This window comes from Callorhinus ursinus, unplaced genomic scaffold (genome assembly GCF_003265705.2).
Source record: "Callorhinus ursinus isolate GAN/ISIS: 27379988/994484 unplaced genomic scaffold, GSC_fseal_2.0 scaffold12, whole genome shotgun sequence".
In the NCBI taxonomy this organism is placed as follows: Eukaryota; Metazoa; Chordata; class Mammalia; order Carnivora; family Otariidae; genus Callorhinus; species Callorhinus ursinus.
Genome location: NW_027397074.1, coordinates 15,816,254 through 15,834,267, shown reverse-complemented (window position 1 = coordinate 15,834,267; position 18,014 = coordinate 15,816,254). Strand labels below are relative to the sequence as shown.

The 18,014-nt window shown below is 34.7% G+C and overlaps 1 protein-coding gene across 4 annotated transcripts in view; it reads right to left on the bottom strand.

Moving 5' to 3' along the window:
- Positions 1-4,661: 4,661 nt before the first annotated feature.
- Positions 4,662-18,014, bottom strand: part of DBF4 (DBF4-CDC7 kinase regulatory subunit) — a 31,258-nt gene continuing 17,905 nt past the window's right edge. For 3 of the 4 annotated variants that reach the window (XM_073898747.1, XM_025872830.2, XM_073898748.1), the window contains 6 exons: positions 16,638-16,674; positions 15,341-15,386; positions 11,417-11,545; positions 10,852-10,966; positions 7,868-7,992; positions 4,662-5,796 (listed from right to left, as the gene is read on the bottom strand). In XM_073898747.1, coding sequence (XP_073754848.1) covers positions 4,812-5,796; positions 7,868-7,992; positions 10,852-10,966; positions 11,417-11,545; positions 15,341-15,386; positions 16,638-16,674 — 1,437 coding nt within the window. In that variant the 3' untranslated portion in view covers positions 4,662-4,811. The remainder of the gene's footprint in view (positions 5,797-7,867; positions 7,993-10,851; positions 10,967-11,416; positions 11,546-15,340; positions 15,387-16,637; positions 16,675-18,014) is intronic. The other variant, XM_025872831.2, reaches the window with a different exon arrangement.

The window sequence follows — 18,014 nt, the reverse complement described above, 5'->3', positions numbered from 1 at the left end:
CCAGAAGATCCCATCCAAAGTAAAAGGCATATGGCATCCTGAACTTCCAAAACATGAAGGAAACATAATGCTTGGAAAGCCTCTTCGGATTCTGGAGGGAGTCTATTCCAAATGAGAGTACTACTTCCACCCAGGGGCATGAAAGGCTGCCGGCTGTAAGCAAAAAATAGCTCTGCAGTCATATAACCAGGCAGGTTCAAAGGTTTGAGAGGCCTCAGTGGTAGGAAAACTGGAGTTTATGGAAAGCCCCAAAAGGGAAATGACAACTTTCCCTGGGGGCTTAGAGTAAAGCTGTGCCATCTTTAGTGGAGAATGATGTACTTTTGGAAAAATGAAAATAGTTTGTTGTAGATGATGACATAGGAGAGACGAAGTGCCTGTGGGGCAAAAACCATCATGTGGTCACAACTGCCAGTCATGAGCTGAGGTTGTCATTAGACCTATCAAGTCATCAAATTGGGCAGGTGCGCCAATAATCCATTGTAAAATGGAAGTGGTACATCCAGGATTGAGCTAGAACAAGACCAGAGAGCTCAAGGAATGAGCAGGCAGCCCAGCTGCCCATGTCATCCACTGCTATCACAGCAGTTCCTCTCCCTCAGGTTGCATGTACAGGTGTATGAGCCATCCTTTGGACTAGATGGAGAAACCCAAACTTAAATCAGGGGATTAGTTGCTTCTGTGGGTGCAAAATGAAAATATATGGTAGCCGCCCATACAGCTCCACTCAGTGGTGGCACTGAAAGCCAGTTACAAGAGAATCTTCCTGATGGGCAGAGATTCAAGTGGTATACCTCTGGTCATCACCTTTGTATGGAAAGAAAACTGGCCCAAGTTTAGAATATATATGGACTGCTGAGAAGTGAGAAATGACATAACTGTCTGTTAAGGGACTTAGGAAAAAAAGGTCTGAAGATTGAGTACAAGGGGTAGAGGCGTATGGTATATGGGGGTGGGCATGAAGTGTAAGAATCTTCATATCACACGTTAATGCTACCCCAACGTGGCACAATGGGTACATGAGGCAAAAGGATTATGGTGGCAGGAAAAAAGTCATGTATAGGCTTGACAGCATGGGCTCCTATTCACTGAAGTTGAAGTTTCTGCTGTTGTCAAATGTTCAAACTGCCAGAAACAAGAGATCAATGCTGACATGGCACAATCCCCCAAGACCAGCCAGGCACCAGATGGCACGTTGATCACACTGGGCACAGTAACATAAACTAAATTGCCATTTGCTATACATTTAAGCACAACCACGTGAAATGAACTTAGAGACTTTGATAATTTTCACTACTTTCTTCACAAAGGAATTGTGACATCCTTTAATAGATATGGCTGTCTTAACCTGGTTATTCAAATTTTTATTGTTTTGGTCACACACTAGTCTCCATGTTCAAAAGTAGAGTATGTTTTTCTTGCTTGAGTAACACATTTTGTGTCAGATTTTTGTTGCATTTTTAATTGCCCAGGGCTCCTCCTAGACTTTTCCTGTTTTTTTTTTTTTGCATAGTATTTTAAGGCTACTTATAATATTGCTTACAAAATTAGTGTTAATGGCCCTTGTTTGCAAGGTTCTAAGTTCTGCTTTTTTAACCTGACTTGGGCAGAATTACGATTTTGTATAGTCATGTAGGTGGGCATAATACTGCCTCTTTATGCAGAAGGCTTTTTGGTTGGAATTCATGGAAACATGGATGTTATACTACTTTTTGTGTAACAGCATTAAACATTCCCAGTAACTAATGCAGCTAAAAGGCTAGAGTTCCCTTTTATTTGATCTAGTTGTCTTTATACTATGCCATCCCTTCTCCCCAGTTCCTGCCCCACTCTCCATGACAAATAATGTAATCACAGCATATGGCTAATGCATTACATTACTGGTCATAGCAAATACGTCAACAGCAAGTCTATAGCAGCTGATATCTAACTTAATTTGGCCTCAGTATCTCTTAAGTTGTGTAACCAGCATTCTTTCAATCTTTGGCAATCCCATGATTTAAGATCTAGCTAGCCCAATGAGGGTTTATTTCACATTATGCTTAAAAATCTTTTCAGATATCTCTGGGATACCTGAGTGGATCAGTTAGTTAAGCTTCTAACTCTTGATCTTGGCTCAGGTCTTGATCTCAGGGTCATGAGTTCAAGCCCCACGTTGGGCTCCAAGCAGATATGGAGGCCTACTTAAAATTATAAAAAAAAAAATCTTTCCATCTCCTTTGGGAGAGGCCTATCTTCCTTACTTTTCACTCTACTAATGAAACATAGCATTGAAATGATTCCTAACTGAAAAGTGAAACATAAAACTTTCTTTGGTCTCACATTAATCAATTTATAGAAATTGATAGTATTTAAATACATTTTAATATATTCCTTAGATAGCAGAATAGTATTAACTACACATCCAAGCTAGCACCGAAGTGTTTAAAAAACTAAATTTTTATCTGATAACCTATAATCTCACATTTCCAGAAATAAGGATTCAAGTTCAGTGGTTGTAGGTTAAAGTGTTAAACGTAACAGCTTGTTTCCTATTCCTTTTAAAAGTAGGTAGATTTTGTCTTGACATGCATCAAGGTTCTCTATAATATCTATACATGGTTCCATAAATTATTTTAATATACTAACCTATATATGCAAAGAAGTCACTGGCTTCAAAAACCATTTAAAAGATTCTCTTGACACGTAAAATACCCCTTTGCTACAACTGCTTGTTACTTGGAAAAATAAACATTTTAAAACACACAACCACACTGTCTTCCCTTGCCCCCGTTGGTGGCTACTCCTGGAAAAAGACCCACCAACTTTGCTACACCATCTGTTGCTCACAGCTGAAAGTTAATTAGGGTATCTTTTTTTCTTTAACACCTTTCCACTTCAATGCTCTAGTTATCAAGGAAAACTTACCATGTGCTTGCTGGGATGTGTTTGTCTAGACCCTTTTGGCAGAGCCAGTCACTTTCTATCAAACAAACCAAGTTTTCTATCTACCCTGCTGAGGATCTTTGAAGCTTCCTACTTCTTAAGATGTCTTGCTCCTTTAAAGATTAAGTGTCCTTTGGTGAACAAATCTGGGAACCAAACCACAGTTAAGAGCTTAGGTAAACACAACCCCAAAGGCACCTTGACAAGGTGACCATGTGCCTTGGTAAAAATTAAGAAAAAGTACTCATGCCTCTACGTAGACAATGTCATTTGCCAGGGCACAGTACTTACTGAGTACTGGAGGCTGAATTACTCCCCAACATCCTCTGCTTGGTTGAGTGCCCATCTGCATAACACAACCCACACAAATCCTATGTGGTGGTCCTGCTACCACCAATTGAAATTTAAGCATTTTTTAAAATGTGTGAAATATTTATCATGAAGATCTTGAGGGAGGGTGTTTTAAAGTCCAGCGTTCAAAATAGTACTTCAGAAATAGTGTGAAAATAAAGTTTAACAACTTTTAACTACTGGAGGGGTTCAGTCTGAGTCTTTTACTCCATATTAAATACAACTAAGGCAAACAGTGCCACTGCAAATTGAAGAAACTGTCACTCTAAAGTACAAGGATCATAGAGCAAGTTTAAATACCTTTCAATTATCTGGAAAAGGGAAAAAAATACCTTCTACAAATAATTTTCCAAGTTGCATCTAGGTTTTTAGAAGGCTGTCTGTAAAATCTGACTATATACACACATGCATTTGTGAAAGAAAATTCTAATTTACAATGGAAACAAGGTTTGCATGGATGCACTCTAAAGAATATTTCAGTGACCCTACTTTTAAAGTACTGGTATGACTGACTAAAGTTGTTGAAAAGCTAGTATTTCTCATTGAGACTGTCCAAACAGTCAAAATACACATCAAAACACATGAACTAATATATTGGGAGCCATATAGGGTTTCAAAAATTTAAGACTGACAAAGTTAATTTTTAAGATAATATATTCATAGAATACTCAATGGCACCAACTTTCATTGTGAAAAATGTCATTGGCTGTAAATGCCTCACTCCTGTAAGAACACACTCAAAAGCAAATGCCTCTACCAACTAAAGGTAACAGTTGAAATTTTTCTTATATTTGAATATTCTCTTCTCTAAACTATTGACTTGCCAAGTGCCTGACCAAAGGCAATATTCACATGTTTCAATACTTTTAGAGTTCAATGCCATCCTCCTCCTTTCATTTCCTGACACCAAATTAGGGGATAATAAGTCATTTTTGGAAGACTTTATTTCTAAAGGTAAATAATTAAGAACAGTGGAAAAATTGTTTTATTCCATGTAGTAATCTGGTTAAGTTTTTCTTTCATGGCTTTTATTTACCCCTGCAAATAACCTAACTCCTCAGTGCCAACACACCAGTATGGTCCAATTAGGTCAAATATCAAGTACTAATGATTTCCAGAATCTGAACGCAAAAATTAATATTTTTCCTTTAGTATGAAAATTAGATTTTTAAAAGCAATATTCTCATGTTATGGTAATCTATTTTATTAACAGACTTTAGAAAGAACTAGACCGTCTAAATTTATAATGTTAAATACTGATATTCCCAAAATTTCACTTGCAATTAGTTTTCAGTGACATAAAACAATTATTCATAATTCCTAAAACATAGTATGTAAAAGGAGCCACAAATTTATTTTATGATTTTTCTATAATAAGTATCCAATTCTGTAGAAAAATGCAAACATCACCTTTATTAATATTTACACTTGGTTCTGTAAACAAAGTTGGCAAAAAAGAAAGTATTTCCATACATATTTATAAAAATTTCAAGAATATGATCTTCATCACTTCTGAAAGGTATTCATTTTTAAGTCTAAAAGCCAGTAAATGTAGAAGTTGAAGGGGAAGAGAAAAACACTGACAACAAATTATTTGAATTTTCTTCTTCCCAAATATCTAAAACATCACATATACCACTGTTTTCAGTATAGCTTGTGAAACCCAAAAATTCTGACTTCTCTTCACTAGTCTGAAACAAGTCTAGTAAAGATTGTACTGGGGAACCACAAATCCTGTTTCCTTCTTGTGTAATAAGAAATTCAGTTCTTTTCTTATCTAATTCCACATTTGGTTCCAGATTTTCTTTTTTATTTCTTCCTAATAATATTTTCACTTTCCGATGGATCGTACCAGAAGGTAAACCATCCATATTGTTCAAGTCGCATTCACTGGGTTCCTCGGGGGTACTTCGGGATGGAGTCTTTGTCTGAATTGTTACGTGCTCCTGTGAACTGTTTATTGCTAACAAACCAGAATCATGACCAAAAATTGAATGAAGGTCCTTTTTCTTCAGATCCTTTGCTGGAAAAAGCATAATATCTGACTTTGGTTTTGGGTGAGATGCAGTATTATCCATACTGACGTTAGAAACTTGTACAGATGTCTGTAGCCTACACGGACAATGATCTACCCTTAGTTCTTCTAAGTCACTTTCATTTGTCATTAATTTATGTTCAGAAACGTCAAGGATGCATTCCTGTTTAGTTTTATGCAGAGGTAGATGTGTAAAATTTTGTTTTATGTCATTTTCAGCTGTATTTAACATGGAACATTTGCTAGTTACTTTCTCGAGTCCTCTCAATTCACTTGAAGGGTAGGGGATGCATTCTGAAATAAACAGAAACTTCTGTTCAGGTTCCTGGATTTCTTTATAGAGGAAATGCTGCTCAATTACCTGTACATTATTTTCCTTGAAATCTTTCTGAGGAATATGCTGCAATTCTAGCTTTTCTTTTGGTTCAGACTTTTTCAGGACACTTGCAGTAATAGGAGAAAGTGATCCAATACTGTATTTTATTCTTTATAAAACAAAAAGAAAACATGAAATTGCTATAAAAAATTCCTGAGTAGTTTAAAGTCAAATTAATAATCTTTTAAAACTATTTATGAAATTTAAATTTAACTTAGAAAAGATTACAAAAATACTAAAATCTTAACAGCTAAATATATTTCAGATGTTTTTCATAATAAAACTTTGCAGATACAGCTGAAAACTCTAGTGTACCCCCTATTCTCATCCATATTCTTCCCCTTCCTCCCAGAGATAACCACTATCTTAAATATGGTGTTTAAAACTACTTCAACCATATAACTCAAAGAAAGATGAAAGTAAAGGGATTTGGTTTTGCTCCCAATTTTGTTTTCATTATCCTGAAAAATATCCTAACTTCTAAGCTTTCATTTACATTAATATCATCTCATTTTGCTTAACAATGCAGAAAATGAGTATTTAGACAAAATAGTAATCTTCAAGTTTCACACATGTATTTGACCTGAAAACCTCTTCTTCATGGAGTCTCTTAATATCCTTGGAACACCAGTTTGTATTACACAATCCTAAGTTATATATTACCAGCTCACTACTGATGTTTTATGTTATACATGTCACAGATAACACTATAGGAATATAGAATTCAGTCTGCCCTTTCAAAACCAGCATGGACACTTTTATATTTATTTTGTTTATACTTTCACTTAAGATTCCTCTTGAACAAATGGAGTATTAAAAATACGAAAATACTAGTCCAACACTGCCCTCTCTCTCTTTCAATGTCTAGAGATGTTTAGTTGACTTGTACACAGATAAAAATTGTGCAGATAATATAATTAAGGAAAAACCAACTTATATATTAAGTACTAGTTCAGAATTTTGCTGCAGATTACATTTTTAGGGAATTCTAAATTCTTACAATAGCCTATATAGTTTTTTTTTTTTAAGATTTTATTTATTTGTTTGAGAGAGAGAATGAGAGATAGAGAGCACAAGAGGTAAGAGGGTCAGAGGGAGAAGCAGACCCCCCTGCTGGGCAGGGAGCCCTATGTGGGACTCGATCCCGGGACTCCGGGATCATGACCTGAGCCGAAGGCAGTCGCTTAACCAACTGAGCCACCCAGGCGCCCCGCCTATATAGTTTTAATAGTTGAAAATATGCCTCCTCTCCAAATATATTATTAAGACAGTCATGAACAACCATTCTGAATGTTACAGAAATAAGTTTAGAAACTGTTCTACCTAGATACAGTCAAAAGACTTTCCAGTTAATTTTCAGAAGCTATACCTTGGTATCCTATTTTCTAGTCTTTATGCCTCAAGATTAGTCTAAAAACAGCTATAAGGACTGAATAACCTAATGATTTATCATCAATTTTAGCATTTCAAAGATTTTTTTTTTATTTTGGATTTATGGGAACCATCTAACCAGGATCATTTAGTCAATGTGCAGTAAACTGTCAATGAACAGCACTGTATTCACATTTAAAAGTCCTGTCAGTACCATTAGTAAGTATTATTGGCAAGTAGAATTTAAGCAAAAGTATTCAGTGAAAGTATAAAGACGACTTAATGGAGGTTAAGTGAAGGAAAGTTTATTTAAACTCCTGAAGATAAACTAAAAATTCTAGTTTTTTAGTCCAAGTAAATGGTAAACTTTATGGTCCTAGACCAGAGGTTGATAAACTATATAGCACATGGACCAAATCTAAAGTATTATTGGAACACAACCACACCCATTCATTTACATATTGTCCGTAGCTGCTTTCATTGTACAATGACAAAGCTAAGTAGCTCAAACAGGTATGTTATGGTTCACAAAGCCTAAAATACCTACTGTCTGGTTTTTAATGAAAAATTTGCTAACTCCTCTTCTAGACTATAACATTAAGATGAAGACCTTAATAGTAATCTTAAAGTAAGCACTTTTGGTAGCAGAGAGGAGGTTAGAGTGGAGAGAAAAGAAGTAGTAAGTTCTTCACCAAATATACATTCTAAAAATATATATTCCTTCTAAGAACAAAACTTTGGATTTATTTTTAGTTTAATGCAATTGTTTAAAATTCTGGTAAAATTTAAAACTTAGGCTGATAAATTACCTTTTCTTTTTAGGCATGTCCCTTTCATATTCCACAAAATCAAAAATTAACTTAGATACAATATCATCAACAACTTGATAGTGATTACTCTGTGCAAAATTTCTGTGTTGCTCACTTAGAAGATGCTGAAACAAAAACAAAAAAGCACATAAAATCATGTAATTATATATACTTAAACCAAGAGATTCCTTTTTAAGTTTCCAATATTTTCATGCCCCAAAAATTAGGTTTCTAATAATTACTCCATAGAAATATCCTTTACTACAACTTCAAAGAATGTTAAGTAAAATAAATTTGTGGTTTAAATGGAACTGACAACGAATGAACTACATCAGGAAATGAAGACAGAGAAATACAACAGTAACATTTAACATTTACAGTATGCTAATACTGAGAAAATCTTCCTCTTTATTTTATCTTTATACAATTACCACTAAATAAATATGGTAGGTCTTATAAAATATTAAATAAATGAAATGTTATAGTTTTAACATATAAGATTCCAAAACAAGAATCCAGAAAGCAGATTACAAAAAAATGAAGTACAATGAATGCTGTGAAGTAAAAAAAAGAAAAAATTCATTATTGAGGAACACATTTGAGAATGAGCAAGTAAATGATCTCAATTACCCAATGCTTATAATGGAGAATATAGAAGTTATTCTCAGTCTTTCTTTTTTTAAAAAATTGGAACTAGTTGACAGTTATTCAGTCTAAGAGTGGTGAAGAACAAAAGTAAACAAGCTCAGTGTATTGGGATAAAACTCAAAAGAAATAAAGTTCCTGCTAAATAGGTGGACTCTCCAGGCTAATTCTATTATTTGTCAGCTGATCAGGGAACTGCACCTAGAAGGCTGTACCAGGATGATCACGCAAGAATCTCATTTCTGTTTCTCTAGTTTCATGTAACTTTTGGTGATTTGATTTTATTTCCAAAAACTAAATTCTCCAATGATCACAAAAAAATAGTATTCTGGACTATTACTTCCTTACTTGCAAATTTACCACACACAAATTATCTATGTCCAATAATGTTAAATAAATGAGAAATAATTAAAATTTAAAAAGAAACACTAACTTTCTAAGTTCAGATTACATTTATACATGTTCTTCTGGAGAAATCTCCAACTTTTGTGTAGTTGCCCCCTACCTCCACCCACCTCTTATCATACCTCCTTTTCTATGTCTTGCCTTAAATGTTACTTTCTCCATTGAGTTTTCTATGTCTCTCATCCTACCTTAAGTACCCTCTCATTATTACCATTGTACTGTACATTCTACTTTTGTGACACTATCACTATCCTACTTGTAAATGCATTGTTTTATATCTGTCTCCTCCGTTGAATCATAAGATATCTAAGGGAACAGAATATGTCTGCCTTGTTTGTTGTTGCTTAATCTCTAGTAATCCAATTGGCTAAATGAATGCCTTGATACAGGTGGAAATGAAGCACTGTGAAATCTGAGATTCAAAAAACAAAAGAATATTTTATTCTCAGAGACTAAGAAACATAGATTAAAAGAATGTAATAAAAAATGATTTTAAAATATCAACCCCAACATCTACTACTAATTTTCCTTCCTTGTGTCAATCAGTGTGTCAATCAGTGACCAAGGTTTTCATTTTTTAGTTCCAACATCTTCTGAGCATTAAATTAGGATTACAAATTGATATTAAGGAAAACATTCATTATAAATTATTCTATTGTAGCAATAGCAAAGTAAAATTTTGGGACAAATCTATAATTTAAATTTCAAATGACTTTTGGGAAGGGGAAATAGTTGAGATAGTTTTAGCTCATTATATAAACAAAACACAATAAACTAATAAAAAACACTAATATATTTTGACTTATAAAACAAACTTCAACTTAGAGTCTAAAGAGAGATAGTTTATTTCTTAGGTATTTACAAATATCATTCTTTCTCCTTAACTTCCCCATCTTCTACAAAACCAAGCACTGAAACATACGTCTCTACTGAAATCAACTCAAATAATAACAGCTAAAATTTAATAAGCACAGAGCCTGCCACTTGGACACAGATGTGTCCAAGGTCACACAAAAAGGAACCCAGGATTCAAACCTGGGTAGCATGGATCCAAAGCCCTTGTTTTTTGTTTTTGTTTTATCACTTTACAAACCATAAATAGTTCCCATCTTCAAAACTGTATCTTCATTGAATGTCCCTTTCCAACTATTCTATTTCTCTTTCTGCTACTTCAAAGAGTAATCTCTACTTTCTTCTCATCCTACCATTAGTAAAGCATATGCCCATTTTTTAATTGCTCAGGCCTGAAGCATCTTCTACTCTAGTCACTCCCAACTTCCAATCCACTGGCAAAGCCTCTTTGCCCCACTTTTAAATTATATCCACAATCTGACCAAGTCTCATCACTTCTACCAGGCCACCACCATTAGCTGAATGGTTTCTTCAATCCCAACAATCAGTTTAATTTAGCACTTTGGCACTGCTAATTTCAATATCCACAAGTCATGTTCCCTCACTTCCTAAGTTTCTAGTCAAATATCACTTTATCAGTTAGCTATTCCTTGTCTAAATAAATATCTACACCCCCATTCCTGCTTTACAGTTTCTTAATGAAGTGATCTGCTGTTCTCTATATATACTTAATTACTTTCTTACTACGTGGTTACATATCTCTCCTCCCCTTTCATAGAATGTAATTTTCATAAAGGTAGGGAATTGGCCTCTTTTGTTCAATGCTGTTTGTTCAGAGTAGTGATTGGTACAACACAGGTACTTGATAAAAATTTGTTGAATGAATGAATAAAAATTAGTTTTCAATAAACATTTTCCCACCTTGGGTTCCTAAAATTTAAGATAATTCTATCAAAAAGAAATATATGCTATTTAGTCATTATGAAGTTGTGAGCCACAATCAGAAAACTAAGCTAAAATTTACATTAGTAAATATTCATATTTACTTAGAAACATCAACCCCCTAAATATAAAATATTTACAGTTTCAAGATCTTCATATTTCTGCAAGCAACATTCACAATATCCTTTTTTCTTCTTCTCTTTCAATTGGAGTTGAACTGGGATGCCACCACATTTATTGCCATCCGTTTGGATTCTGATAGAAATATATGATAAAAGAATTAATTGCTGAATATTAAGAATTTATAAAATGTACAGTCCTCACCTATCAATCTGCCATAATCTCCACAGATGTTTATATCAACAAATACTTTTATTGCTTTTTAAGAAATTGAGATGCAAACTAAAAATGTAGTTATTTTTCTGGAGAATATTTCAGATCACTTAGGAGAAATAACACATTTTAATTACTTGTAAATATTTGCAAGCCACCCCTCAACCTTAATCTCTTGATCCTAACATGCCTAACGTGACATACTTAGGAAAGATTCAGACTTCTAATCCAGCATTAAAAATATACAGGTGGGAAAACCATTAACAGTGATCAAACACGTGCACACACACACACCCCCATCCACCCCAGCATTTAATTAATTATTTTAAATGTTTGCTTAAAAAGAAAAAATTATTTGAAGGTTAAACAAACCTTAGTTTAACCTGAGTTTGCTTTTGGATGCTAGATGGCTTATCTACATCAAATGGACTGGAGGGCTTCTGAATAGAATAATTTATAAAAGGCATATTGGTCAGCTGAAGATAAAATGGTCTATAAAGTCTAAAAAAAATAAAAAGACAAATACATGAGATTCTTTATCATGAAAAAAATACAACGGAAATCTTATATTTCAAATCAAGGAATTCATCTGGAATCTGAAATAAATAACAGAAATCAGTTAGGCTTCCTTTCCCAATTCGTGGACCTAATATCTTTTTTTTAATTTTATTGTTTTTTATTGTTATGTTAATCACCATACATTACATCATTAGTTTTTGATGTAGTGTTCCATGATTCGTTGTTTGTGCATAAAACCCAGTGCTCCACACAGAATGTGCCCTCTTTAATACCCATCACCAGGCTAACCCATCCACCCACACCCCTCCCCTCTAGAACCCTCAGTTTGTTTTTCAGAGTCCATCGTCTCTCATGGTTCGTCTCCCCCTCCGATTTACTCCCCTTCATTCTTCCCCTTCTGCTATCTTCTTCTTTTTTTTCTTAACATATATTGCATTATTTGTTTCAGAGGTACAGATCTGTGATTCAACAGTCTTGCACAATTCACAGCGCTCACCATAGCACATACTCTCCCAATGTCTATCACCCATCCACCCCATCCCTCCCACACCCCCACCACTCCAACAACCCTCAGTTTGTTTCCTGAGATTAAGAATTCCTCATATCAGTGAGTAGACCTAATATCTTTTTAACATAAACATCTTTTTTTAATTATGGTTAAAATACCCGCAAAATTTACTATGTTAATAATACTTTTTTTTTTTAAAGTAATCTCTATGCCCAAAATGGGGCTTGAACTCCACAACCAACATCAAGAGTCACATGCTCTACCAAATGAGACAGCCAGGTGCCATTTTTAACCATTTTTAGGAATATAGTTCAGCTGCATTAAGTACATTCAGTGTTTTCCAACCATTAACATCATCCATCTCCAGAACCCTTTTCATTTTTCAAAACAAAAACTCTGTACCCATTAAACAGTAAGTCCCCATTCTCCCTTCTCTGCCCACCCCTGACAACCATCACTCACTCTACTTTATGAATCTGACTACTCTAAGTACTTCATCAACTGGAATCTTGTAGTATTTTTCCTCTTATTTCACTCAGCATAATGTCCTCAAGGTTCATCCATGTTGAAGAGCATTTGTCAGAATTTCATTCCTTTTTTTAAGGTTGAGTAATACTCCATTTTATGTATATACCACATAATCCATTATCTATTGATGGACATATGGACTGCTTCTACCACTGGGCTACTGTAAATAGTGCTGTTACCAATATGCATGTGCAAGCATCTCTTCAAGACCCTGCTTTCAATTATTTTGGAAAAATAACCAGAAGTGAAACTGCGAGATCATATCATAGTTCCAGTTTTATGAAGAACCTCCATACTGTTTTCCACGTAGTTGCAGTTATTTTACAATCCACGAAGAGTGCACAAGAGCTCCAATTTCTCCAATTCCTTGCCAATACCTATTATTCTAGGGGGTTTTTGTTTGTTTGTATCCTAATAGGTGTGAAGTGATAGATATCTCAAGGTGGTTTTGACTGGCATTTCTGTGATGATTAGTGATGGTGAACATCTTTTCATGTGTTTGTTGGCAATCTGTACATCTTTGAAGAAATGTCAAGTCCTGTAACCATTTTTTAAATCTGATAAATTGAGGGGTGCCCAGGTGGCTTAGTTAAGCATCCGACTCTTGGTTTTGGCTCTGGTCATGATCTCATGGATGTTGAGATAGAGCACCGAAGTGGACAGCAGGGTGTTTGCCTGAAGATTCTCTCCCGCTGCTCTTTTCCATACTCAAGTGCACAAGAGTGGTCGCAAATAAATCTTAAAAACAAAAAAAACAAAAACAAAAACAAAAACAAAAACCTGGTAATTTGATTATCTGTTGACTTCTTTATACTTTTTTTAAAAAATCAGATTTTTGAATTCCAGTATAGTTAACATACAGTATTATATCAGTTCCAGGTGTTTATAATACAGTAATTCAACAATTCCCTACATCACCCAGGGCTGCTCCCGTTTGCCCCAGGCATTGTTCAAGCTATAGCTTCCATTTGCCTCTCCATAGGCTGCTGTCCCTTTAAGGGTAGGGACCCATCTATCACTTGCCCTCCCAGCTCACCCAGTGCTGAGTCAGCAGACTTTTAAAGCTCCAGAATCCAAGCCTGACTGGTTATACAAAGTTAGGGATTTCACCCCTCTGGTTTTCAAAGCCAGACATGGGGATTTATCTTCCCTTAGTGGGCTCCCTGGTGCTTTCACCTCTCTGAGCCATAGCCTACAACTTTCTCCCTCCTGCAGACAGTTCCCAATCACCAACTCTGCCCTTCCTAAGCTCTCAGATGCAGCTTCTTCTCCACATAGTTAAGTTTGTTCTGCCAATCTTCACATCATTTTCTAGTTTATTTGGATGCAAGTGCTAACTAGTTGTAAACAAGGGAAGGGGTGACCTCAGGGTCCTCCTACTCCAACATCTTCCCAAGCTCCCTCACATATTACACTTTATTAGATATATGTGATTTACAAATATCTTCTCCCATTCCATGGTTCCATCCCATTTCACTCTGTTGTGCACACAAATTTATAATTGTGTTGCTTGTGCTTTTGATGTCATATCCAAGAAATCACTGTGAAATCCAATGTCATAAAGCTTTTCCCTTGTTTCCTTCCAAGAGTTTTATGCTTTTAAGTCTTTGATCTATTTTAAGTTAATTTTATACATGGTAGTCCAACTTCATTTTTCTGCACGTGGATATGTAGTTTTCCCAATACCATTTGCTGAAGACAGACTGTCCATTCCCCACCGAATGATCTTGACATCCTTATCAATAGTCATTTGACCTAAATGTAAAGATTTATTTCTTAGCTATTTATTCTTTTCCATTGGTCCACACATCTGTCTTTACGTTGTTAACAAGCTGTTGTGATTACTGAAGCTTTTAGTAAATTCTGAAATCAGGGAAGTTTAGATCTTCAACTTTGTTCTTCCTTTCAAGATTGCTTTGGGCGTTTGGGGTCCCTTGCGATTTGGTATGAATTTTAGGATGGATTTCTCCCCTTCTGCAAAAAAAGTCATTGGGATTTTGACAGGGATTGCACTGAATCTGTAGATCACTTTGGGCGTACTGACATCTTGCAATATGAAGTCTTCCAATCCGTGACGTTGGATGTCTTTCCATATATTGGCACCTTCTCTAGGCCTAATTTTGAGATGCAATTTTTTTTCATAATAATACATTTCATAAAAAGAAGCATTCGATACATCTTTGTCACTTCAGTGAGTACTCAAAAGAATTAATCACACATGTCTAAAGGAAGAGGTCAAGAAAAAGTTACTGAAATCTTCCAGGCCAAATTAATTTACTTGTAACTGTAGTCTTAAGATTACCCTATAAACCTTCAGAGTAAGTTCAGGAAAACTACTAAATTAAATGTTATACTCAGATTTTGTACTTCCAAATAGTACCTACTAATATATTTCACAAAGTAGAAGCAATCTTTAAGTAGTAGTTTTGATCATATGGTATTCCATTTAGCTAGTGAATGGTTATTTGAAATACTACAAAAATAAGTTGGTCTCATGATTGCTCTAAAGTAGGTATTTCAAGGAATTATCACCTATAGCATACTGAAACTAAATTAAGCTAAAAATTGCTTAATTTTTGAGCAAAAATTAATTAATGCTACTTTCTACAACTTGTGCCACCTGCGTATTAGTATAATATAAATCTAACATAAAGAAACCTAATAGTATTAGTGGAGATAGCTTAATTAGATTTTCTCTTTTAATATTATATTTAAATTACCAATTGAACTTAGATACTTACTGGCTCATATCTTCCACCTTTACAAAAGGTTTTTTGAGTCTACCTGCTTGAGAATATACAAAACATATTATTAGATATGTACAAATCCAGGAAATAAAAAAAAATCCCACCAAACTATGTACAGATGTTCCTCAATTTACAATTAGGGTTACACGTCGATAAACCCATTGTAAGTTGGAAACATCGTAAGTCGCAAAATCCATTAAATACACCTAACCTATCAAACATCACAGCTTAGCTCTAGCCTAACTTAAAACATGCTCAGAACACTTATATTAGCCTATAGTTGGGCAAAATTATTGAACACAAAGCCCATTTATAGTAAAAAATGTTGAATATGTGATATAATTTATTGAGTACTGTACTAAAAGTGAAAAACAGAATGGTTTTAGGTATATTGGTTGTTTATCCTTGTGACCACATGAATGAATGGGAGCTACAGCTCATTGCTGCTGCCCAGCATCAGGAGAGTTTCATATGGCATACTGCCCACCCAGGAGAAGATCAACATTCAAAATTCAAAGTACAGTTTCTACTGAATGTGTATTGCACCATTGAAAAGGTGAAAAATTTAAAGTCAAACCATCATAAGTCAAGGACCATCTGTACCCATTATCCCTTTCATTTCAATTAAGTCTCAAGTGAGGTATTTTACAATATCAGCCCATTTCCAAAATGACAGAAATTCTTTCTACATTCTGAGATTCTTAAAACGAAAGGATTCCCTGCAAAGGATCTATGAAGAGAATTCAGAAGAATCATGAGCTAAAACAGGAAAAAAATCCAACTTTTAATTTCACTAATCTCTAACTGAAATTTAACATTTCCTCTAGTTATGCATTTAAGCAACAGGATCACAGTGGTATTAGCAGTGCCTGTAATTCTGAAATCAAATGAAAGAAATACTTTCATATCATATTAGTTATTACAGATCTCAAAGAATCATTTATGCTCACCACTTCAAAATTACAGTAGAATCACTGCTAGCACTTGTTTTAAATGTGTAAAAAAATCAAGTATATCACCATTTCATAATTAAAAATTTTCTGACAACTGAATTTCATTTACTTTCTCAGTAACCTAATAATTTTTTTATATGTTTTTTAAAAACACTACTCTGAAAAGGGGTCCATAAGCTTCATCAGACTCCCACAGGGGTCCATAGTCTAAAAAAACTAAGACCTACTAAACACGTTCCCTGCAGGGTCGTTTACATGATCTTCCAGAGGATTTTTATAAGATCTGTTCTATTTTCTAAAAGCAAATCAAACACAATTAAGGATATCAAAATACTTACTTCTTGCTTTCTGTGTGCCAGTACCTACTCTTTTCCCCTAAAAAAAAAAAAAAAGGTGAAAAGACTGGGTTTGAAAGTACAATGAAAGCAGCAACTGCAACTGCTCATTTTTATCCTGAAGATAATCATATAGGAAAAGAACTATATAAAAGAAGGGTGATTACTATAGTTTTGTGGGGGGAAAAAAGAGAAAAACTTGCTTTTAAAAATCAACTCAACCCAAGAAATCAAACAATGAACACAATACAAACTCACATTTATAATACACCCAACAAATACCTTGCATTCTGGCAATAATTGTTTTTGTCTTTACAGAAAGAAATCAACCAATAAGGAAAAGGTACAGTTAATGAAATAATTTAAAAATAGTCCTAAAGTTGTTTTTATGCCCTTACTGAGTAAACTTTTGTGACAGACTGAACAAAGGAATTATTAAAATATTTATTAGTCTGTCGATTCCTGTCCAGGTGGAGTATGTCCAGTATGGTCAAACAATCCCACTGATTACAACTAAAACTCTAGGAAAAATACAATAAGCAACTACATGAGGACTAAAAAGTAAGCAAAAGCAGGCATATTGTACAAAGAAGTCAAACTCTGAGAAACCAACTTTAAGAGGGTGTATTTCCCATCCTCTTTTTCTCACAATGTTGCCTGAAGGATGAGCCTCTAATTACAGAGCTGGCACAAAGTAGTGGAGCCAGTGGCTAAAACTCCTATATAAATCACATATTTCTGGCTTAAAAAAAAAAAAAAAAAAAACCAGGAAAGAGGTTCCTGTAGTCCAAAGAGTACAAAGGGAAACCATGGACTATTATATCTTTCTTTTCTCCCACAGTTCTATCCTGAGGGTGGACCCTAGTTATGAACCTGCAGTTGTAGGTGCCATAGGCAGCTAAAATTGAGGAACCCTAACTTTCTGAACAGAAGAACTAGAGAAAGGGTCATTGTGGGATGGAGAGTGAAGGGGAAACTGGAGAAAGTAGCAAACTGGAAAAGGGGATCCCTAATTCCCTATATAAACCCACATAAGTGCCAGACTTAATATCAAGGCTTTGAAAATAGAACTAAAATTTAAACCACTGCCCAAGTCTTAGACTAACCTATAAATGATGCATGTGCAGAACAAACAGTTACATACAGATCTTTGAAAACCAAAACTGAGAGCAGAACTGCCATGTAAAGAAATTGAGATAGAATCGACAGTTTGACTCACACACAACACACACACACAACAATCACGACAGCAACAAAATCAGCATTCTCCAGAGTACTATAATAGCTCTGAAGTCTATACAACATTACACTTAGAATATTTAATATAAGTCAAAAATTATTTGACATTAAGAACCAGTAAAAACATCATCAATTCTTGAG